Raw genomic sequence first — 23,497 nt, 5'->3', positions numbered from 1 at the left:
AGGAAGATCCCACATGCCGTGGAGCAACTAAGCCCGTGTGCCACAACTACTGAGCCTGAGCTCTAGAACCTGCAAGCCACTGAGCCCGCGTGCCACAACTACTGCAGCCCACGTGCCCAGAGCCTGTGCTCGGCAGCAAAGAGAAGCCACCTCAATGAGAAGCCCGCACACTGCAACAAAGAGTAGCCCCCGCTTGCCGCAAATAGAGAAAGCCCGCGCACAGCAACGAAGACCCAACGCAGCCAATAAATAAATTAATTAATTAAAAAAAAACTGGCTGTTTTTAAAAATCAAGTTGTTTGTTTTCTTATTGTTGAGTTTTAAGAGTTCTTTGTATATTTTGTATAACAGTCTTTGATCAGATGCATCTTTTGCAGATATTTTCTCCCAGTCTGTGGTTTGCCTTTTCATTTTCTTGACAGTGCCTTCCACAGAGCAGACGTTTTTATTATTTATTTATTTATAAAATGTATATATATATTTTAATAAATTTATTTATTTAATTTATTTTTGGTTGCATGGGGTCTTTGTTGCTGCATGCAGGCTTCCTCTAGTTGTGGCGAGCGGGTGCTACTCTTCGTTGTGGTGTGCAGGCTTCTCATTGTGATGGCTTCTTTTGTTGTGGAGCACGGGCTCTAGGCACACGGGCTTCAGTAGTTGTGGCTCGCGGGCTCTAGAGCGCAGGCTCAGTAGTTGTGGCACACGGGCTTAGTTGCCCCATGGCATGTGAGATCCTCCTGGACCAGGGCTCGAACCCGTGTCCCCTGCATTGGCAGGTGGATTCTTAAGCACTGTGCCACCAGGGAAGTCCCTGTATATAGTTTTTAAAGTCTTTTTTTAAAATTAATTTATTTTATTTTATTTATTTTTGGCTGCATGGGGTCTTCGTTGCTGTGCGCAGGTTTTCTCTAGTTGCTGTGAGCGGGGGCTACTCTTTGTTGCAGTGCGCTGGCTTCTCATTGCCGTGGCTTCTCTTGCTGCGGAGCGCAGGCTCAGAAGTTGTGGTGCACGGGCTTAGTTGCCCCGTGGCATGTGGGATCCTCCTGGACCAGGGCTTGAACCCACGTCCCCTGCATCGGCAGGCGGATTCTGAACCACTGCACCACCAGAGAAGCCCATTTTTAAAGTCTTTATTGAATTTGTTACAATATTGCTTCTGTTTTATGTTTTGGTTTCTTGGCCTGGAGGCATGTGCGATCTTAGTTCCTGGACCAGAGATGGAACCCGCACCCCCTGCATTGTAAGGCGAAGTCTCAACCACTGGACCACCAGGGAAGTCCCCAGATGTTTTTAAGTTTAAAGAAGTTCAGCTTATGAATTCTTTAATGGATTGTGTTGTATCTAAAAAGTCATCACCACATCCACAGTCATCTAGTGTCCACCATTTTTTTTTTTTTTAAGCTGCGTTGCGTGGCTTGCAGGATCTCAGTTTCCTGACCAGGGATTGAACCCAGGCCCAGTGAAAGTGCCGAGTCCCAATCACTGGACCACCAGGGAATTCCCTTATTCATTTACTTTTAATGGATGTCCAGTGGTGCCGGCACTGTTTGTTGAAAAGACCATCTTTTCCCCATTGGATTACCTTGGCACTTAGGTCAAAAAAACAATTTATCATTGTTGTATCATAAAGAATTTGTCTGGCTTTCAGTAGGAAGCAGTAACCGCCAAATTAGCAGCAGTAGCTTCTCTGGGGAGCGAGAACTCTCTGAGTCGGGGTCAGGAGAGGTCTCATGGAGAAGTCACCTGGAGCTGGCTTCCTGAGGACAGGCCCAGCTGAGGTTCCTTTGGAGGCAGGAGTGTTGAAGGATGGGACTGAAGGCCTGTGGGTCCGGTAAATATGGAGCTTTCTGGAAGGCAGGTGTCAGCACTCTGGGAGCCCTCTGTGTGTTTCCCAGCTTCTCTCCGCCACCTGCTCCATCTCCGCCTCTGCTGACCCACCTCCCCAGCTGCCCCCCCTCCACCCTCGGCACCAGTGGCCACCGTGGCCACTACTGGCCCCTGGTGAAGATTAGTCAGAAAGGATCCATCCCTCGAAATCCCGTGGTGCACAGGCTGTGAGCAGGGCAGGCGTCAGGCTGTGTCCCAGGTCTGGGACTGCACTGGTCACACTTAGGTGCCCTGGTCCCCAGCATGGACCATAGAGATGCCCCCAGCCTGGGCCTAGCCCTTGGGCCATGTCCCACTTGCTGTCCACCCAGCCAAATTGGCTCTGAGAGTGTGGGGTGGGCGTTGGAAGTCCTTGTTGCCCAGGGAACCCCTCAGCAGGGCAAGGAAACAGGGACAGGACCCCACAGACAGGAGAGGCCGTTCCAGGAGAGGTGGGGGAGACGCAGCCTGGCTTCAGGTTTGATGGGATGGGGGAGGGGCGGGGGTGGGGAAGGACCTGGCCACCAGGGAGGGAAAGCACAGTCGTACACACTGCCCAGTGCCACCATTAGGGTCAGGCCTGTTAGTCCGTTTTCTGCTCCAGGACACTTGATGACAAAGCAATAAGATCGGGTAGCTTTTACTGAGCACATACTGAGTGCAAGCACTTTGCGCTTGTCCTTAATCTCGTTAAATCTTCACACAAATCTATGGAAAAAGAATTCCCCCATTTTGAATTTTGCAGCTGAGGCTCAGAGAGTTTAAGAGGCTCAGCCCAGATCACCCTCTCTGAACCGTGTCTCATCTGTGGGGGAGAGCTGGCCATGACCGCTAGCGCCCCAACAAGCCTAGGCCCTGCTTTTGCAGTGTGGTGCTCTCCTGGCAGACACCCCTCTTAAAATCCTGTACCTTCAGCTACAACTCGGGGAGGCGGTCTCCAGCAGGGATGATGACCCCCCAGGTCTTCTTCTGCTGTGACTGGAGGGGGAGGGTGTTTCCTTTGCTCGTCTTTGCTGCAACTTTTACCACATTCAGCAAACAAGGGCACAGGGACTGGTGCGTGGGGGACAGTCGGGGGCTCAAGGCTGGCTGGGTTCTTGCTGTGAGTGATGAACCGCGAGTGCCCGGGGGAGGGATGGCAAGGGGAATGAAGCTGGCGAAGGAGCTGTGGGAGCCGCTGGCCAGGTGGACCGTCCGTGGACATGGACCGATGGCCAGGTCCGTGTCAGGGAGAGGCAGCAAGAGGTCAGCAGTAGCCCTGCATCATGGAGTCAGCAGGCCCTCCCCTTCCCCATGCACCCCATCCAGCGTGGGTGACTTGCGTCCTGCCCACAGAGATGTTCAACCAGGGTTGGGGGCACGGCTGCCAGCTTTAGGGGCCTGCCGGGTGCTCGTATGGGCCGTATTCCTCCTCATCCAGCTGGCGTTTCCCTACATCCTGAGGTTTCCTTCCCACCCCCTCTCTGCCCAGCAGCCCTCAACTGTGGGGCGTGGCCCTCAAGAAGTCCTCTGTACCAGCCAGGAGCTGCCCTGGGGCTGCAAACGTCAGAAACCCTGACCAGTGGTGCTTCAAGCAGAGAGGGGCTTACTTTTCTCCTGTAATGTAAAGGCAGCTGAAGGGGCTGGGCAGAGCCGCCAGAGCCCCAGGCTCCTCGGGGTTGCCACTCCCCCTCCTTTGCCTGTGTTTTTCCAGCTCAGGGTTGCCTGGCAGCTGCTGCACGTCTGGCAGTTCTGTTCCGGTTCCAGGCGGGAGTGCAGTCCTGTCCAGTTTCCAGGAGGGGGTAGGAGGAAGGGCATAGGGTAGAGCCTCCATCTGCAGGCAGCTGCGTCCTTATGGACCCTGCACATCACATGGGCCACAGCTACCTCCGGTGGCCATGCCTGGTTGCCAGTGGCTCCGGGATGGTGAAGGTTCTAAGGAAACAGAACTGGGATGCTGTCAGTGAGGAGGGAGCAGGAGAGGATTTTGGGGGCCAAGGGCTCCTGGTGCGTGTGCGCTGTTGTTCAGCAGGTGATTATAGAGCCCCTGGGGACGCTGGGGTGTTACTGTTCTACTGTTCCTAGAACAAATTACCACAAATTGAGCAGCTTAAAACAACACGTTTATTATCTCAGTTTCTGTGGGTCACAATCGAGTACAAAGTGACTGGTCTTCTTCTTCAGGTCTCACGGCCGAAGTCAAGGCGTCTCCAGGTCAAGTAGGGAGGAACCCACTTCTGAGCTCATTCAAGCTGCTGGCAGAATTCAGTTCCTTGCGGCTGAACGACTGAGGCCCCTTCATCTTCAAAGCCACTAATGGCACATCTGAGTCCTTCTGCTTTGAGGCTCTCTGACCGCCCCTCCTGCTGCATCTCTTACTTGAGCTGGAGAAAATTCTCTGCTTTTAAGGCCTCATGTGATTACATTGGCCCCACCCAGATAATCCATGATAACTTCCCTACTGTAAAGTCTGTAACCCTAATTACATCTACAAAGTGCCTTTTGCCTCGTAAGGTAACATATTCACAGGTTCCAGGGAATCGGGCGTGGTCGTCTTTGGAGGCCTTCCGCCTGCTACCTAGTAATGGGTCAGAAGGTAGGCCACAGCAATGTCCCCCACCTCACGCAGCCCAGAAAGGAAGCAGTAACTCGCAAACAGAGATATGGTGACGGCCTTGAAGGAGAGGACCTGACCGAGCCAGGAGCTCTGGGGCTTTCCTGAGGAACTGAGCCTGAGGCAGATGAGGGAGAGTACAGGCCGACAGCGTTCCAGGACCAACGCCCAAGCCAGGAGCCAGAAGCCAGGAGCATGGCCCGAACAGTGGCTCACCTACAGGGCGTTGCAGGTTATTTGCTGGCGAGGCTTCACTGTGTCACCCACTTCCATTATCAGAGAACCGCCAACCAGGTGCTAGCTCCTGAATCTTCTGGCTGGAGTCACTTGGGTCAGTTCTGTTCACATTTCACTGGGCAAGGCAAGTCACATGGCCAGATCTGCTGCCAGGGGGTGGGGTGACAGACCCCTCCCCCAGGCAGGCCAGGCCAAAGGTGGTGCCAGCTAACTTAGACTAAGGCGGGGTGGGGGCCGGAGAAGTGAGGATAAAGGGACAGTGGAGGGAGGCACAATTCACTGGCAGTCGATCAGTGGTGGGAGAATAGTCATGCACTGGGATGTGGACACAGGTAGCAGGACATGCGGAATTGGCTGCTGGGGCTCAGAGGAGCACCCCGGGCTGGAGACAGTGCATGGGGTGCATCAGTGCATCAGTGGTAACAGAGCCCTGGGCACAGGAAGTCTGCTGGGGTGTGGGAGTGGGGAGGGATATGACCTGGGGCCCACCTGGAGGGATCCACATTTAACAGAGCATTTGCACAGCTGGGCCATGTGACCTTCTGCCTGAGGCCACCTGCTCCCACAGGCATGGTGGCCTTGCTCTATCACATGCCCAGTGTCCAGGCCAGTGTGTGCTGTGCCACCTTAACCAGACCACACCTGCCAGAGACCAAGGACAGGACCTCCCTGGAGAGCTCTGAGACTTGGTCAAACCAGCATGAGCCAAACCCCCTCGAGTGCCTGCAGAGCTCTGCTCCCCAGCACAGCCCCCCGACCAGGGTCTCCTCAGAGCGGGAGTCGGGTGGCCCTCCTGCCCAGGAATGGCAGGGCCTGCAGGCTCATCCCTGGCCCTGTCCTCTTCCTGCCGTGTCATGGCTAACTTCATTCATTCATTCAGCCAGTATTTAGTCCATGTCTCTTGTATGTTTGGCACCTACTAGGTGCCCCCTGAGCTGACCAACAGTGGAAGAGAGAGACTGCACCCAGGGCTCTGTGAGAGGGCATCCCCACAGGACCTGGCTAGGGTGGGGCTTCCCTGAGGAGCTAAAGTTTCTAGACCTGCAGAGGGGTTGCCCAGGGTACCGGATGGGGCTTTGGCGTGGGCTCTGAGACGGAGTTGCTGACTGCCTTTGGAACCCCTCCGACTCCCTGCCCCTCTCCTGGGCACCTCCTGGCATCCTCACCCACCCTGAAGAGCAGGGGTGCAGGGAAGGCCTCTGGATGGTGACTCGCTTGTGGCAGCCCCCTCCCTCCTGCAGCAATGACCACCCCTCCCCATCTCACACACACACACACACACACACACGCGCGCGCGCGCGGAGACTGCGGACACACAAGGGCTCAGTGGAATGAGCTGGGACTCCATCTGTTTGTCTGGCTGTGATCTGCTGGAGGGCCAGGGGCCATCTGTCCCGCTAAAAGCCGCATCCCCGCTGCTCCCGGCACATAGACGTCGCTGTGACTAGATGAAAGGACTGACAAACGAGGGACAGGCAGATTTCTGGCCGCCGCGTGGAGAACGACTTTGAGGAGGTGCTTAGGGCCAAGGACCGACTCTGCAATGGCTCCGAGTTCCTCCGGGCGGGCTGGGCCTCCGCAGGCGGTGACGTCACCAGGCGCGAGCGCTCCGCGGCCTCGGGGGCGGGGCCTCCGCCGGCTGTGGTGTCACGGGAGGCTGGGCTGCAGCCGCACTGGGCGGGGCGCCGGGCGGTGGTCACGTAGCTCAGAGGTTTCCCGGCGGTGTTTGCGCGCGAGTCGGTTTGTTCCTGTATCCCTGTCTTCGCCGTCCCTCGCCGTCATGCCGATATTCCTGGTGAACACCAACGTTCCCCGCGCCTCTGTGCCGGATGGACTCCTCTCCGAGCTCACCCAGCAGCTGGCGCAGGCCACGGGCAAGCCGGCGCAGGTCTGCGGGGAGGGCCCGGCCAAGCGGTCCCGGGCTGGGGCGGGGGAGGTGGCCCCGGGATGGGGCTTGGGCGGGGAAGGCGGCTCCGGGATGGGGCTCCGGGAGGGGAAGGGATGGGGGCGTCCGGGCCGGCGAGGCCAGGAGGCTCGCTGACCGCTGCCCCTCCCCCTCAGTACATCGCGGTGCACGTGGTGCCGGACCAACTCATGGCCTTCGGGGGCTCCAGCGAGCCGTGCGCGCTCTGCAGCCTGCACAGCATCGGCAAGATCGGCGGCGCGCAGAACCGCTCCTACAGCAAGCTGCTGTGCGGCCTACTGGCCGAACGCCTGCGCATCAGCCCGGACAGGTTTGTGGGCGTCGGGGGACAGGGGGCACCCGGCCACGGCGGCCACCTCGCAGCCCGCTTAGACCCGCTTCCTCCCCCGCAGGATCTATATCAACTACTACGACATGAACGCGGCTAACGTGGGCTGGAACGGCTCCACCTTCGCCTGAGTGTCGCGCCCCGGGCTCCCCTGCCCCGAGCCCGCAGCCTGCGCGCGGTTTTCTGCCCGCCCCGCCCCAGCGACCCCACCTACCGAGACGGAGAAATAAATGGTGTGGAGACTGCGGCTGCCTCGGGCTTCCTTGGCTTGCGGAGGAATCGGTGCAGGGCTGAGTCAGTGACTGGGGAACCGAGATCGGGAGGGGTGCCCCCAGAATCTGCAGCCTAGCCTCTCCACGCCCCCAGCCCCCAGCAGAAGGCCCAGCTGTGGTTGGCATCCTGCCCGAGGCCGCAGACCCCGGAATCCTACGGGAATTCGTCGGCGATCGTCCCCCACCCCACCCCCACCTCCCGCAGAGGCCGATCTACCTCTTGGGCTAGGGCTGGCGGGGAAAGGGAGAGGGGTCAGAATCTAAGTGGGGGCGGGGGGGTAGAGAAGGTCTTCCCCACTCCATCCAGGGTCACTTTTCGATAGGCTGCTGCCTCAGTGTCTTGACTTGGGAAATCCCGTTGTTCTGGAACTTTGCAACAGCTTTTGGGTCTGGTAGGAGGGAAGGTGCCCAGGAGGTGGAGTTCCTGGTTATGTTGCCCTGTTCACCCCAGTTCTGGGCCTGGTCTCTGCTACCCTCAGGCACAGCAGTTCCCTGAGAGAACATCCCCTGTAATTTGGGTACTATTCAGGTCTTATGGCGCAGCAGCTCTGAAAGCCTCCAGGTGGCTAGTTAACCCCACTAGGACTCTGGAGGTCCTGGCGCTGAGGGTACCCTGTGAAAACAAAGTCAGTGTCAAGGTCCAGTGTAGCTGGGGTCTCCTGGCCTAGGATCCCTTCTCCAAGTGCAGGGGCTCGCTCCCTCGTGGGGACAGTGATAGGGCTGCAGGCAGTCCTCCAGCCACGAGGTGCTGCTTGCTCAGGTCCAGTCGCCTTTGGGCTGAACACTTTACTGCCCTGCAGTGTGAGCGCCTCCATGGGCCCTGGCAGCGACTCCTTCCAAGTGAGGCCCAGCCATGAGCACTGGGAATTTGTGTGAAGGGCCAGCTCCACGCTTCCTGCACTGCCTGCCCTGGGGGAGAAGTCCAGTTCATTGCAGCTGCTGGCACAGAGAAGGGACTCTGGCCACATGAACCCCATTCCTGGGGGCCTCACCTCTGGATTCCTGCTGGCCCCGAGCCATTGAAACCCTTTGTTCTTCCTCAGCCCCTAAGATAGACAAGAACATCCTAGATGGAGGCGATTTTTTTTAATTCCACAGAATTTAAGTGAATTTGTTTTTGGAAGCTGAGGGGCTCTGGGGAAAAGGGTTATTACTATCTGGACCAAGCCTCTGGAGCTCTTCCCTTCTGATGCTGGGAGTGAGGAGCAGGCCCACCTCTGAGTGATACACAGTGACAAGGGCCACCTTGTATGTGTGCTGGGGCCTGGGGTGGCCACGGGCTCCTTCCTTGGGGTGGCTGCCAGTGGCCCAGCCCATGTGGCACCCACTGTGACTTCAGTGTGAACTCTCAGCAGTCCAGGAAGCTTCGGGTGCCCATCCCAGGCTTGTAGCAGGTCACACTTGCCCTCTGATTATGGCAACTTCAGAACAGCCCAGGCCCTGGGGCTACCTAGCCCAGTCCCTTGGCACTTTCCACATGGATCCACCCCCTACCCCATACCTCTGGGGCAGCCTGCCAGTGCCAGCTTGCTCATTCAGATGCCTGAGGGCTGCTCTCCAGTCCAGGTCCAGGGGGCACTCTCCACCCTCAGCCCCCAGTGAGCTCCCTGGATATTGAAGATTTACTTCCAGGACAGTGGGGACAGTTGTGACCTTTGAAAGGAGGAGAATTGGTTCAAGGGAGTCTGGAGGGTGTGGCCCATCTTTCGGAGGGGACGCTCCTCTTCCACAGAGGTCTTCCAGTTCACCTAAGTCTCATTCTGTCCTCAGTGAGGGGACTGGAGTCAGTCTCCGTGCCAGGGGAGGGTGGGGTGTGGCATGGCTCCAGCTGCAGCCAAACATCCCTCAGCCTGGCTTGCGGCCTGGGGCCTCCCTCTTGGGTATGAGCACCTGCCCTGTGACAGGCTCCTGCCTCGGCCTGGCCTTTGTCACATCCCCTGAGCTCCCCAGCTGTGTGCCCCCCAACGCCCAAGTTCCCAGCACACGGCCTCTTCCCCCTGCTCTTGGCCTTCACCTTGATGCACCACACGAGGTCGTGAGAGCAGGGGCCTAGGTGTCTGTGAGCATCTCATCCAACTCCTTCATTTCACAGGTGAGGACACCATCCCGGTTCCCGGGGTGTGTCGACACCAGGCCACCACCTCCCAGCGTCAGACGTCACATTCCCTCCCAGTGCCCCCAGCTTGGACTTTCACCTTGTGGCCTCACATGAGCCACGGGGGTCTCCTCAGCTGCAGGGGTCTCAGGGCCAAGGAGGCTGGGCACCTGCTGTGTTGGGGAGGATGGAGGGGTTCCGGAGGGCAGAGCACGGCACACTGCCCCCATGAATCAGGGAGCGCCAGAGGCTCTGGTCAGCTGGGGTGTCGCACAGCAGTGGCTCCTTGGACAGGAAAAAGGGGGCAACTGTGGATCAGGGTTCCACATGGCGGGGAGCCCGCCATGCTCCCAAGCCCCCTGGAGCTAATAACCGTCCCTGCATGCCGAGGAGAGCAGCTGCTCTCCCTCTCAAGACATCTGTCCCCAACCCCAGTCCTCCCCCACCCCCGCCCCGCACCCGGCCAGCTCCATTTCCTCCGAAGCATGGGCTCCGCTGCCCACCAAGCAGCCATCCCTTCCCCTGTTGCCACAGCTGCCCCAAGGCCCACAGGGGTGTTGTCAGCCTTCAAAACAGCAGCAAAAACTCATTTCCAAATAACAGCTCGAACTGAGATGTGGGACAGATGGGGGTGGAGGCACAGACTGCTACCTGCTCTCCACCATTGCCCCAGTGGTACCGCGTCACCTGCCAGCAAAGACCCCTGGCCTCTGGGGCAACCGGCGCCTTCAGCCCTGGTTTGCAGCCTGGCACCTCCCTTGCCAGTGCTGTTCCTTCTGCATCGAATGCCTTTCCGCCACCTGCTCACTGGGAGCCCCACACTGCACCCTTCTAGGATGCCTTCCCTGAGGCCACCCAGTGCTACACGATGCCAAGTACCCTCTGCTTCGGCCCAGGCCCTGTGAGCTGCTCCTGGGTCCTGTGTCCCCCAGCACCCTCTGGGTGGCTGCACCCGGCTCTGTGATCTTTGTGCCGGTGGCCCGGAGACCACTCGGGGCTTGTCCATTCTGGAGAGCTGGGCAGTGTAGGCTCCCCCTCAGGCCTCCCACCTTGTCCTCTGCAGGCTTGCCCTACTGCCCTGTCCCCTGGTCTGAGACGCCTGCCTCAGGGCCTGCTTCCCCTGGGAGCCTGATCTGAGGGACCCTGGGGTCAAGAGGCTGCTTGGCTCCCCTCTGGGCATCAGTTTTCCCCATCTGTGAAATGAAGAGATTCACCACGTCTTTCCTACATATTCCCTAAACCACGGAGCTGACAGGACAGCTCAGCCTCAGGGATACGAGTAATGTAGGTCACCAGGGGAGCTGAAGCAGGGAGCAGCAGGCCCGCGCCTGCACACAGGTCTTGGTATATCTGGGGAGGTCAGCCAATCCCAGAGCTTAGGAAGTTTCCAGTGTTTCTGGGCCGCTAATAAAAATAAATAAATAAATTTATTTAAAAAAAAAAAGAATCCACACTTCCACTGCAGGGGCTCGGGTTCGATCCCTGGTTGGGGAACTGAGATCCCACAGGCCGTGAGGTGCGGCCAAAAAAAATAGAGTGGGGGACCCTCTGAGCCCCTCCCCCAGACTCTGAGCACCAAGTAGAACTGGCCCAGAAGGGAACTTGGAGACCCCTTAGGACGGGGTGTCTGTGGCAGGTCTGCCTCCCTCCCTCTGAGTAGGGACCCTGATACCAGAGAGCTGGGTCCCCAGGCAGAGGGCAGGCTGGAGTAGTAGCGGGGAGGGGGCTTGAAACCCAGGGAGGAGCAGAGCTTGGAAGGGAGGAATGGAGCCGTTTGGTGGGGGAAGATGCCACCTGGAGGGGACATGGCTGTGGGGAGCTCCTCCCCAGGAGGTGGAGTTGGAGCGCTGGCACAGTCATATCTCCCTGCTAGTGAGAGATGGAGCTGCCCAGGCGGGGTGGGCAGATCTCTGACACCTCCTGCCCACAGCGTGGCCATCCTTTTATACCTGAGCCACAAGTGCCAGACAGAGGCACACTGGTACCCACCTGAACTGCAGGCCCACATCCGTGTGGATGAGTACCTGGCGAGGCAGCACACGGCCATCCAGCTGCCTGCCACCAGCTCACCTATGTAAGGTGAGCCTCCCTGCCCTATCCTGCCTGGGCAGGAGCCAGGACCCCCAGAGCTGGAAGGGACCTGTTGGCCCTTATATCAACTCCCATCTATTGCCCTGGGCAGACATCACTAATCTATCACAGCTGTCTTTCCCCTGAGCCTGAATGAAACCTCAGAATCCTTCTGAATGCAGAGCCCCAGAGGGCATTGCTGATAAATGGCTGCTGAGGGAGGGGTGAAGAGGAGGTTGAGGAGGCTTGGAGAGCCCCAAGATAAGCTGTCACCTCTCTTCCCAGCCCAGTCTCTCCTGCCCCACTTCTCCGGGCAGCCTGTGGATGCTGTGCAGCTGGAGCAGCTGTTGGGGAAGCTGGACGCCTGCTCTGCAGCACCTGGATCAGGAGGTCCTGGCGGCCAGGCCCTTCCTGGCCACTGAGTAGGTCTCCCTGGCGGATCTGATGGCATTCACAGAGCTGATGCAGGTGAGGTTCTCCTGCCCACTTGCCCTCTGGGGCTGTTCTGGGCGCAGGCTGAGCCCAGGCTCCAGCTGCCCTGTCTCCCCAGCCCGCTGCCGTCGGCTGCAACCTCTTCCAAGACTGGCCCTGGCTTGCTGTGTGGCAAGCCTGTGTGGAGGCCACCCTGGGCCTTGAGCTCTTCCAGGAGGCCCACAGGTGAATGCTTCAGCCTCGGGACCCCCAAGAGGCCCAGTGGGATCCCCAGCTGGCCCAGAAGCTTGTGCAGAGGGTGAAAGAGCGGCTCCGCTGAGGGTCTGCCGTGCCCCTGCACTCTGCCATCTATAGTAAACACTCTGTGTCCAGCCTCTCTCTGTCCCAGGAAGTGGGCTCTCCCCATTTCCAAATGGTCAGGGGATCTCCTGAAGTCACGCAGCTCAGAGTGAGCAGCACTCAGGCCCCCACAGTGACCTTCCTCTGCCACCAGGTGCCTAGTCCAGGTGCTTGGCCTGGCCACAGCCAGTCCCAACCCAGGTTGGAGGTTTCTGGGCTCCTCTGCATGGCCCCTTGAGTCCCCTGTGGCATCACCCCAATGCCCTGACAGCCCCCTGGGCTCCTGTTTCTTTCTCCCCACCCATTTCTAGCCACAGTTCAGGCTAGATTGACCTGTGGATACCCCCGCTCCCAGCTTCTGGAACCCTCCTGGGTTAGTTCTCATCCCATCCTCACTCTGGATCCTGCAACGCCCCTTCGATTACATTCTGCCATGAAGGTCTGGCCCCGGGAGTTCCCGTGTGGAAGCCCTTCTCAGACCCGGGCCAGGAGTACAAACGGGCACCCCCAGGGAGGGGAAGGGCAAGGTCACAGCCACCCCTGACCCCTTGGACCCAAGCCACAGGCCTCTCCCCAGCCTGTTCCTGGGTCTCCTCAGAATCTTTGCTGCTGTGAGAATTCCAGGCTTCTCAGCCTCATGACAACACCAAGTGAACAAGAGGTTCCAGAACGCAGGGGTCTGGGCCTGAGCTGGTGGGCACAGGGCCAGGGCACAGGCTGCATTTTGGCTGAGGTTGGGTGTCTGCCGGCCGCAGCGGGGGCCCAGCATGGGCCTGGAGCTCTACCTAGACCTGCTGTCTGCGTCGTGCCGCGCTGTCTACATCTTCGCCAGGAAGAACGGCATCCCTTTCGACTTCCAGTTTGTGGATCTGCTGAAAGGTCGGCACCCGCAGCTGCCTGGGTGGGAAGGCAGGACACAAGGTTGGGGTATTTCTGAGAAGCGGAGACAGAGACAGAGGAGACCCCCACAAAGTCCACAGGGGAAGAAAAGCTTCCCAAGGGAATTGTTGGTGGTGCTCCTGCCCCGCCTGCCTTTGCCGGTCCCCACGGACTCTGCCCCACTGTGATGAACAGGCTCTTCCGGGGGAAAGTGGGAGGAAGAGGGGAGGAGGGACCCCCACCTAGCGCCCCACCTTCTCCTCGAGGGTGCCCAGCACCTCGTCAGCTGCAGCACCTGCCAATTAGGTTGGCAGAGGTCGCAGAGGCACACGGTTATTCCTTATTTACTTCCATCCACACCCGTTCCCCCGCTCCAAGTGTTCAGACCTGCTCAGGGTGACCCCCAAGCCTGGGTGAGGTCCGTGGCTGCACTCTCCATCACCACTCCAAGCAGCTCTAAAACCTCAGCTTGCAGAGGCTGGAGCCTCCAGAGCACAGATGAGGAGACCCGGGAGCCCTGGACATTATCGGGGTGGCAGTAGAGCCCCCGGAAGTGTTTTCAATGGAGGCAGCTGGCCAAGGAAGAGTTAAAACTCCCCCCCGACACCCCACACACACATAGGGTTCTCTGTTCGGATCACCTGGATTGAGTGCATATGGGAGGCTCCCTTTTGGATTCCATCTGTGTGCTGGGGCTGGGGCTCCTGTGCTGGCACCTGCCCTGCTCCCCTTAGAGGGGCAGGGGGTCTAGGGGTGGGATCCAGACCCCTAGGGCTTCTGTTGATTCACAGGCTGTGGCTTTAGGCCCAGAGTTGGGGGTGAGGGCTGGAGGCCTCCAGCTTCTGTGAGCCAAAAGGTTGTCCTGGCCACAGAGCCTGGGATGGGGGCAGGCGTCCTGACCTGGTCTCTGTTGGGCCGCTGATTTGCCCCCTTACCTGGGGTGAGCCATGGTTTGCCTCTGGGACTCAGTTTTCCCTTCTTGAGAAAATGGAGAGAAAGGCATTTCTGCCTCTGGGAGGCCCGGGTCTCTCTTCCCTGGGGTCCCAGCAGCCTCAGACCTTCCTGCACCTCTCAGGTCACCACCACAGCAAGGAGTACATTGAGATCAACCCCCCGAGGAAGCTGCCCAGTCTCAAAGATGGAAAATTTGTCTTATCCGAAAGGTAACGGTCTTCCCTGGCTCTCCCACCACGTGTCTGCTCTTCCTGGGAGATTCAGTGGCAGCCCTCCTGCTGGTGCCTATTGATTTTTTTTTTTTTAACTCTGGAAAAGTTCACACATACACTAAAGTAGAGTAAATAGTAAATAAGGAGGAGTATAACGGACCCACATACCCACCCCGTAGTTCCAACAGTGGTCCACCCAGGGGCCCATTTTGCATCATCTATACTCCACTCTGTTCCCCTGCCTCCTGGCCACTCCATTGCTTCACCTGTAAATGTTTAGGAATGACCATCTAAGAGATAAAGTCTCTTTTAAAAAAACCAAAAAAAACATCACCACAATACCATGATGACATCTAATAAAATTAACAATAATTCCTGTATTTCATCACATATCCTGTTCATATTTGACAGTCTCTGAATATCTCAGAATATTTTCTTTGCAGTTTGTGCCTTGGAATCAGGGTCCAAATAAGCTGCAAAGAGTGCAACTGATTGATCCACCTCTTCAGTCTCTTTTCATCTCCATCCCCCTCCACGCCCCACCTTGGACCTTTGCATTTTTGCTGTGGTTGAAGAAACCAGCTCCTTTGTCCTGTGGAATTTCCAATGGTCTAAATTTTGCTGACTGCATCCTCATGGTGCCGTGTAACATGGCTTTCTGTCCCTTCATTTCCTGTAAACTGGTAGTTGGATCTCAAGGTTTGGTAAGATTCAGAGTTCATTGTTTCTCAGCCTGCTTCACAGGTGGTCTCATAACTTAAAGTATATCTCCCAAGTGGACCATGGAAGTCTGGATGGCCCAGGGCTAGGTACATTTCTAGGACTGCTGTAAGAGGGTACCACCGACTGGCTGGCTTAGAACAACAGAAATGTATCGTCTCATGGCTCTGGGGTAGAAGTCTGAAATCAAGGTGTTGGTAGGGCCATGCTCGCCATGAAGGGGCCAGGAAGGATTTGTTCCAGGTCCCTCCTAGGTTCTGGTAGCCTAGGGTGTTCCTTGTCTGGAAGATGGCCATCTTCTCCCTGTGTCTATTCACATCGCTTTCCCTCTGTGCATGTCTCTGTGTCCAAATTTCCCCTTTTTATAAGGACACCAGTCTTGTTTTTTTTTTTAGCTTCATTGGATCTTCGTTGCTGTGCGCAGGCTTTCTCTAGTTGTGGTGAGTGGGGGCTACTCTTTGTTGAGGTGCACGGGCTTCTCATTGCAGTGGCTTCTCTTGTTGCAGAGCACGGGCTCTAGGTGCACAGGCTTCAGTAGTTGCAGCACGTGGGCTCAGTAGTTGTGGCTCGCAGGCTCTAGAGCAGACTCAGTAGTTGTAGCGCATGGGTTCAGTTGCTCCGAGGCATGTGGGATCTTCCCGCACCAGGGATCGAACCCATGTCCCCGACATTGGCAGGCGGATTCTTAACCACTGCGCCACCAGGGGAGTCCCGACACCAGTCATTTTGGATTAGCATCTACTCCAATGACTTCATTTTAACTTGATGACCTCTGTAAAGACCTTCTTTCCAAATAAGGTCACATTTTAAGGTACTGGGTATTAAGACTTCAACATGTCTTTTTTGGGAGACACAATTCAACTCATAACCGTCTGCTCCCTGGCCCCCCAAATTCATGTCCTGCTCATACGTTCACCCCATCCCAGCATCTCCAAAGGTCGTAATCATCCCAGCATCACCTTTAAGTCCAAAAGGCCATCCTCTAAATCATCCAAATCAGGTATGGGTGCGATTCAGGGTTTGATTCATCCTGGGGCAAAATTCCCTTCCATCTGTGAACCTGTGAAACCAGACGACAAGTTATCCTGTTTCCAAAATGCAGTGGGGGGACAGGCATAGGCTAGACATTACCATTCCAAAACAGAGGATAGGAAGGAAAAAAAGGCTCCTGCATCTCCAGCAAGTCTGAAACCTGGCAGCACAAATTGCATTCGATTTTAAGGCTTGAGCATTGTTAAAAATCAAAATTCAACTGAGTAAAATTAAAGATTCAACAATTCATGAACAGAGCAGCATCCCACCTAGAAAGGAGCTCTGATGAGCTGTACAAAATGAAAGGCTTTTTATAGGCAGAAGGAGGCAGGAAAAGGAAGTTTCTAGCAAAGACTGGATTGTTTTAGTCAAGATCACCTTTCTTTGGGGGAAGCCAGGGGTCTATCAGGCAGATGACCTCACTAGTGCTGACCAGGTAATTCCAGATTAACTGGTTAAAGGTCACATTCCTGGGAGAGGCTGAAACTGCAGTTAGATTAAGGTACTGAGTCTCGGTTTGCTGATGTGGGGCTTAGCACAAGTGACTCCATTTTGGGCCTTTCGTTTCTCTCTTAACAAAATCATCCTCTTTAGCTCCATACTCTGTCCTCTGGGCCTATCAGGGTGTTGGCCCCACCTTTTAGAACCCCGCCCCTGTGCTTGATCATAGAGGGAGATTCAACACGGGCGAGGTAACAGGGGTTACCTCTGCAGAGTGTGGGGTCGGGGAGAGGGCATGGGGACAAAGGGATGTCCAAACTGGGCTGTCAGATAGAGGGTGCAGTAGGAGGTGTGTTTCACCAGGAGAGGAGGGGAGGGTCCCTGGTGAAGGAACAGTCTGAAGGGAGGGAAAGGGAGGAGAGTGGGGCTGAGGCTGGAGGGGTAAGGCTGTAGTGGATAGTTTATGACTTTGAGCAGCTTCCCCCTGCTCCCGTGGTAATGGGGAACCACTGAAGGCTGCTGAGCATGGCAGCAGTGATGCTTAAGTGCCCTTCAGAAGCTTCTCTCTGGCTGCATCTGAAGGAGCAGAAAACACTCATATGAGCTTAAGCAGAGGTCAGGGTCCTGGGGGACAGTGGGCTGCACCTTTCTTGGGAGCTGTGGTGGGACAAGAATGCAGAGCCTAACGACAGGGCCAGCTTTGTCCCAGGTGCCCAGGGCAGGGTGAGCAAGGGGACACACAGGGGCCTGTGGAAGTTGGTTGCAAGTAAGTGGACACCAGGAAGAGGCCACTTGTCTGTGTTTGGTGACCCTATCTTAGAGTCCACAGGGAAAGGGGCACCATAGGAAATCACAGTCCACTCAGGGCACCAGCCTCCCGGCCCCTGCAGCTGGGGACACCCTGCATGGGCGCTTGTGATGCTGGCAACGGTGGAAAGGCAGTGGGTTGGGTGTCTGTGAGGGCCCAGGCAAGGAGAGACCCCACCCTGGCTGGAGCTTCTTGAGCTCTGTTTTGGGGGCGTGCTGTTGGGGGAAGGTTATGCCCACCAGAACCTGGCAAGGGGTGTCAAGGTCTTTTGCACCAGCTGGCAGAACAGCCTCCCACTCCCCCCACAGCAGCCTTTCCCACACCGGAGAGCAGCCCGGGGCTGGAGAAGAGCCATGAAATTGGGGCCTGGGCCTTGAGACGGGGGTGGCGGGGGGGGTGGGTGCAGCCAGGCAGGGCTTGGCGTTTCCCTCCCACCACCCACCACGATGGGCTCTCTGCAGGCCAGCACCTCAGTGATGTCTTTGCCCAGGTGAACCCCTGGCAGAAGGTGCCTGCCTTGAAGGGCGGGGACTTCATTTTGACCGAGAGGTAACTGGGGACCCGGGGCTGCTACCAGACCTCGCTAGAACCATCTCGTCCTAGCTCTCTATTTCATAGACAGGAAACTGAAGTCCTCCGAGGTGAAGGGCCCTTTGCCCAACATCCTACAGAGAGTCAGGGCTTGACCCCCGGCTCCTGCCTGTTCAGGGTTTCAGTTCACAGGGATGGTTGGAAAAGAACGCATCTGTTTTACATCTGTACCAATCCTGTGGTTGTTGGTGATGGGTCCCCGGGCAGGGGTGTGGGGCAGGGTGGCTTCATCCCCTCCAAGGGTTGCCCGCTGGCCAAACTTGTGTTTTGATGCCCCAGTGGTTCCATCTCTGGGCTGCCCCTTCCCTGGGTGGGCCATGCCCGTGGGAGGACCACCAGACACGTGCATGTTTTGCATCACAACAGTCCCAAGAAGTAGAAATCTCTTTAGGGAGGGTGAAATTTTTTTCCAGTTCTGCCCCCTTCATCACCTAAGTCACGCCTCCCACAACAAGGGGAACCTGGAACTTTTGAACTCATCTCTGGAATCTCGAGGTGGATGCACCCCCAAAGAATTCCTCCCACCTTCTGCCAGCGCCTTCTTCCTTCCTGCTGCCCTTACTGGCCTGAGTCCTGTGCTGACCACTGTTGACCGCCCACGCGTACCTGCCAGGGGCGGCGTGCAATCTCTGCATTTCTCTGTCTCTTCTCCCCTACTTTGGGAGGTGCATGGCTCCCAGGGACCTTCAGCCCTCCTCGGAGCTTCCTTGAACAATTAGTTGGGAGCAAAAAGAGCAAAAAGACAAGTGAGCTGTTCAGCTGGATGTGGGTGCAGGGTTCCCAGTAAGGAACCTAGGCCAGTGGCAGATACAGAGGTTTTCTGCCCCTTTGGCTGGGGTGCCCAGCCCCTGGGGTATCCCGAGTTCCCGAAGGCCTTCCTATGGCCCCAAATTCCCACATTCAGTGCGCTTCCGGGTCCACCCCCGCCCCAGCACCAAGGCAGCCCTCCTAACCCAGGGCAGGAGGGGAGCTGCGGGAGCGTTGTCTGTCCTGCTGGTTCATGATCCCGCAGCACCGACCACCCCGCCACCCCGTGTTTCCAGCAGGTGCTTTAGGGACAACAGGAAAGCCTTTTTGAACCACCAGGCCATCTGGGAGGGGCTGAATGTCGGATGACAAGAGTAGATGCAGACTGGAAAGAACTGAGATTCTTTAAGGCTCAGCTTTGAAGCCATATCCTCCAGGAAGCTCTCTCTGGTTTTCCCATCAGAAGCTGTCTCAGAACACTTGGCAGGACTTGCTGTGGGATTTCGCCTGGTGATAGGATGAGCTTGGGTATTAGCCATAGACAGACTTTCAGTTCTGCCACCAAAGGCTGTGTGCCCTGGGCAACTCCCATCCCTGTTCTGAGCCCGGCTTCCTTGTCTGGAAACCGAGCAAATACCTTGGCACATGGTCAGGAAGGTTAAGGAAGGGACTCTGTATAAAGCCCCTAGATCCATACTTTCCCCCACCCATCATGTCCTCCCCTCCCCCACAGTATGGCTGTTCTGCTCTACCTGGCCCGCAAGTATAAGGTCCCTGACCACTGCTACCCCCAGGACCACACAGGCCTGTGCCCGTGTGGATGAGTACCTGGCCTGGCAGCACACAACCCTGTGGAGAAACTGCCTCCGGGTCCTGTGGCATAAGGTGAGGTGCCCCTCTCCAGGCGGGGGTAGTGAGGACATCGCCCCAAAAGGGCTCCGGCAACATCGCATTCTTCCTTTCAGTTTGAATAGCTTCTATTGACCTGACTTTGACTTCCTAATCCTTCCTTCTGTTTGCTGGTAAACCCATCTAATGCATTCTTTATTCGAGATATGTAATTTTCAGTTCTAGAAATTCCATTTGGTTCTTTTTAGAGTTTCCATGTCTCTGCTGAAGTTCACCATCCACTCACCCACTTGGTCCATCTTTTCTTCTAAATTCTTTAACATATTTATAATAGTTACTTAAAAGTCTTTGTCAGCTAATTTCAACCCCTGGGTTCACTGCGAGTCTGTCTCTATTGGTTGTTTTTTTTTTTTTTTTTTTTGGCGGTACGCGGGCCTCTCACTGCTGTGGCCTCTCCCGTTGCGGAGCACAGGCTCCGGACGCGCAGGCCCATCGGCCATGGCTCACGGGCCCAGCCGCTCCGCTGCACGCGGGATCTTCCCGGACCGGGGCACGAACCCGTGTCCCCTGCATCGGCAGGTGGACTCTCAACCACTGCGCCACCAGGGAAGCCCTCTATTGGTTGTTTTTTTATCCTTCTTGATTATGGGCCACATTTTCCTCTTTCTCTGTATGTCTTATAATTTATTATTGTGTGCTGCACAGTATGTATAAAAGGAGAGTAGAGACTGAATACATAATAAATACCCGAGAAAGGGCTTGCACTTTCCTCTATCAGGCAGTCTTGGTGGGAGGTTCCTCCCTTCCAGCTAGTCAGGAGTGGGGCTGGGATGTGGCATTAGTTAGTTTCAGTTCATCTCTGGTTTCAGGTACCTGGAGGGTGGAATCAGGTTGCTTGCTTTCCTCCAGCAGGGATTTGGAATCTAAGCACCAACTACCACCGTGAGATGGCTCTACTTTTCAGCCCTGCCCTAAGTTCCCCACATGGCTGCTTCATCAGAAAACTCCTATGCTGATGGCAGGCTTGCACCCCTGCTTGCCTGGACCCCAGGGATGAATGTGGCTTACCTAGGGTGGGCTCGTGCCCTCTGGAATTTAGTTCATTTAGTCCAGTGCTTCACCAAAGTACAAAGTGAGATATATGCAGTCTTAAATCTTCTAGTAGCCACAATTAAAAAATAAAAAGAAACAGTTGAAATGACTATACTTTACTTAACCCAGTGTACTCAAAATAGTATCATTTTGGCTAATAAACACATGAAAATATGTTCAGTATCACTAATCATTAGGAAAGTGCAAATTAAAACTATAATGAGATACCACTTCACCCCCACTGGAATGGGGGTGTATATATATATGTATATATGTATACATGTATATATGTGTATATACATATATATATATATATGTGGACAAAATAACAAGTGTTGGTGAGAATAAGAAGAAATTAGAACTCTTGTGCGCTGTTGATGGGAATGGTAAGTGGTGCAGCTGCTGTGGAAAACAGTATGATGGTTCCCCCCAAAAATTAAAAATACAATTACCACATGACCCAGCACTTCTACTTCTGGGTATATACCCAAAATAATTGAAAGCAGGGTCTTGAAGAGATGTTCATAGCAGCAATATTCACAATAGCCATTATTCACAATACCTGTGGAAGCAACCCCAGTGTCCATCAACAATGGCACTTAAGTGCCCCTCAGTGGTTCTGCCTATGTTTTCCTCTAGGAGTTTTACTGTTTCCGGTCTTATGTCTAGGTCTTTAATCCATTTTGAGTTTATCTTTGTGTATGGTGCTAGAGAATGTTCTAATTTCATTCTTTTACATGTAGCTGTCCAGTTTTCCCTGCACCACTAATTGAAGAGACTGTCTTTTCTTTGTTGTATATTCTTGCCTCCTTTGCTGTAATTGACCATAAGTGCGTGGGTTTATTTCTGGGCTCTCTATCCTGTTCCATTGATCTGTGTCTGTTTTCTGGTGTGTATTTTACATGCACAGCACATTTCACCTAAGACCAGCCATATTTTAAGAGCTCAGTAACCTCTCCTTGCCAGTGGTTTCCATATTGGACAGAACAGGTTTAGGCTTTTTTGTTCTTTTATTTTCCTTTTTTTTAAAGTTCTATATTCTTTGAAGACTTTAAAGGAAAATAAGTTTCATTTCTTTTCAGTGTTACGGTGGGAGCAGTGGTTTTTTTGTGACTTTCATATTTTCATCAGAAGTGCACTCCTCATTTTTGAAAGTGTATGGCTAATTCTGGGTCATGAGTTTTATTGTGTCTTCTATTATTTTTTTATATGAAAAAGGAGACATTAGAGACAAAAGTCAAAAGTCCTCTTTGTTGCCCTTGTTCCTTCCTGAGGTGCCCCCTGCTCCCCAGGATCTGGTTCAAGTCCTTTCAGTTCACGATTTTCTACATTATTACATTTATGTGTAGCCATAAAAATAAAGTTTTGCTTTGAGTGCTTACAATTTTATATAAATGCTCTCATATCATTCTGGAACTTGCATTTTTCCATAGTGCTATGGGTGGGTCTAATTTATTTTCTTCTAACTACTCTATAGCATTTCCTGATAAGAATAAATCAGAATTTATTTATTACCCTCTTATGGTCTTTTATATTTAAAGAGGAATAAAAACACTTTTTAAAACCCTAGGAACTTTGGAACCACCCCATGGGAACAGAAGGGAAATGTAGACAGTCTGCTGCTGGGGTGAGGCAGAGAATACATGGGGGGCAGACTTATGTGGGGTTTGGCAAACTAAGAGCCGTTGTTCCCCCCACCCTCCCGCTTCCCCCACCAAGGAGCAGCTTCTCCCCAGCAGCAGCCTTAGATGCTGTGCTGGTGGCCAGGTAGGAATGCCAGCCCTGTGTGGCCAGCACCTTTATGTTAAAAAGAAGCTGGAAAGTTCAGAATTTTTATATGAAATGTCTCCACTTTTAAATGTCAGCAAGTGATCCATAGTTTTAAAAAGTCTGCAGCCAGGGTCTTCCCTGGTGGCGCAGTGGTTGAGAATCTGCCTGCTAATGCAGGAGACACGGGTTCGAACCCTGGTCTGGGAGGATCCCACATGCCGTGGAGCAACAAGGCCCGTGAGCCACAACCACTGAGCCTGCGTGTCTGGAGCCTGTGCTCCACAACAAGAGAGGACACAATAGTGAGAGGCCCGTGCACTGCGATGAAGAATGGCCCCGCTCGCTGCAACTAGAGAAAGCCCTCACACAGAAACGAAGGCCCAACACAGCAAAAATAATAAATAAATTAATTAATAAACTCCTACCCCCAACAGCTTCTAAAAAAAAAAAAAAAAGTCTGCAGCCAAAGGAATGTCATTAGCCCAGCACTGGCCTCCAGGCCACCGGTGGGTGATCACTGACCCTGTCTACCTTGTTGTTTGGGGGAGGAAACAGAAGCCACCAGGGCTTGTGCACAATCCTAGTCCTGTTTACCTTTCCAGAGTCCCAGGGTCCCCAAGCAACTTTACCCAACAAAACACCAGACTGAGCAGGAAGCTCCCTCCCCTGCTCCCCATCCACTGTGTCTCCCTGACAGCTCTGGCAAGCCTGAGGCTGTTGATGGCTTCACCCCAAATGCCCTCCTCCCAGAATCCTGAACGCTACCCTTTCCTGGCTCTTCTCCCTAGTCCCTGGCAGCTCCCTGGGTCAGAAGACGTCAGTTCCACGCTTGGCTTAGTCTTTTCTTGGCTGTGTGGTCTCAGGCAACTGTCTGTCTCTCTCTGGGCCTCACTTTTCCATTTACAAGATGAGCCCTGTACTGTTATTCCCATATCACAGATGTGGAAATCGAGGCTCAGAGGGTTTGAGTGTTTTGCTCTAGTTCACATAGTTTATAAGCAACAAAGTTGAGACCTTAAAAGCCCATCCTTCTATTTATACTGTATGAAGTACTGATTTTATAATCTGGGGGAAAGAGGTTAAAAAATAATCATTCCTAAGCCAGGCCCTCCCCCCAAAGTATGAAACTCATTGTTCAGGTCCCCTCTGAGTCATTCTCAAAGGGGTTTGAGTCCTTGTGTCAGATGCCCCAGGCTCAGACTGTGGGAGCAGGAATAGTTCTGGGAAAAGGAGTCCTTTAGGAATT

The 23,497-nt window shown here is 54.7% G+C and overlaps 1 protein-coding gene and 2 pseudogenes across 3 annotated transcripts; all 3 read left to right on the top strand.

The window, feature by feature from the left end:
- Window positions 1–6,366: 6,366 nt before the first annotated feature.
- On the top strand, window positions 6,367–7,193 carry MIF (macrophage migration inhibitory factor). The gene is made up of 3 exons (XM_082640782.1): window positions 6,367–6,584; window positions 6,758–6,930; window positions 7,013–7,193. The coding sequence occupies exons 1-3, from the start codon at window positions 6,477–6,479 to the stop codon at window positions 7,077–7,079; spliced, it is 348 nt and encodes a 115-aa protein (XP_082496908.1). The 5' UTR covers window positions 6,367–6,476; the 3' UTR covers window positions 7,080–7,193.
- Window positions 7,194–8,033: 840 nt separating this feature from the next.
- Window positions 8,034–12,136, top strand: LOC309814590 (glutathione S-transferase theta-1-like; annotated as a pseudogene). The gene is made up of 5 exons: window positions 8,034–8,060; window positions 9,125–9,255; window positions 11,246–11,394; window positions 11,676–11,853; window positions 11,936–12,136. The product of its transcript is annotated as a glutathione S-transferase theta-1-like (transcript).
- Window positions 12,137–12,923: 787 nt separating this feature from the next.
- Window positions 12,924–19,524, top strand: LOC309814589 (glutathione S-transferase theta-1-like; annotated as a pseudogene). The gene is made up of 3 exons: window positions 12,924–13,035; window positions 17,664–17,751; window positions 19,274–19,524. The product of its transcript is annotated as a glutathione S-transferase theta-1-like (transcript).
- Window positions 19,525–23,497: the final 3,973 nt, after the last annotated feature.

Source organism: Mesoplodon mirus, assembly GCF_964341445.2.
Source record: "Mesoplodon mirus genome assembly, chromosome: 13".
Taxonomy (NCBI): Eukaryota; Metazoa; Chordata; class Mammalia; order Artiodactyla; family Ziphiidae; genus Mesoplodon; species Mesoplodon mirus.
The sequence above is the reverse complement of the archived record's forward strand: the minus strand, read 5'-3'. Positions and strand labels throughout refer to the sequence as shown.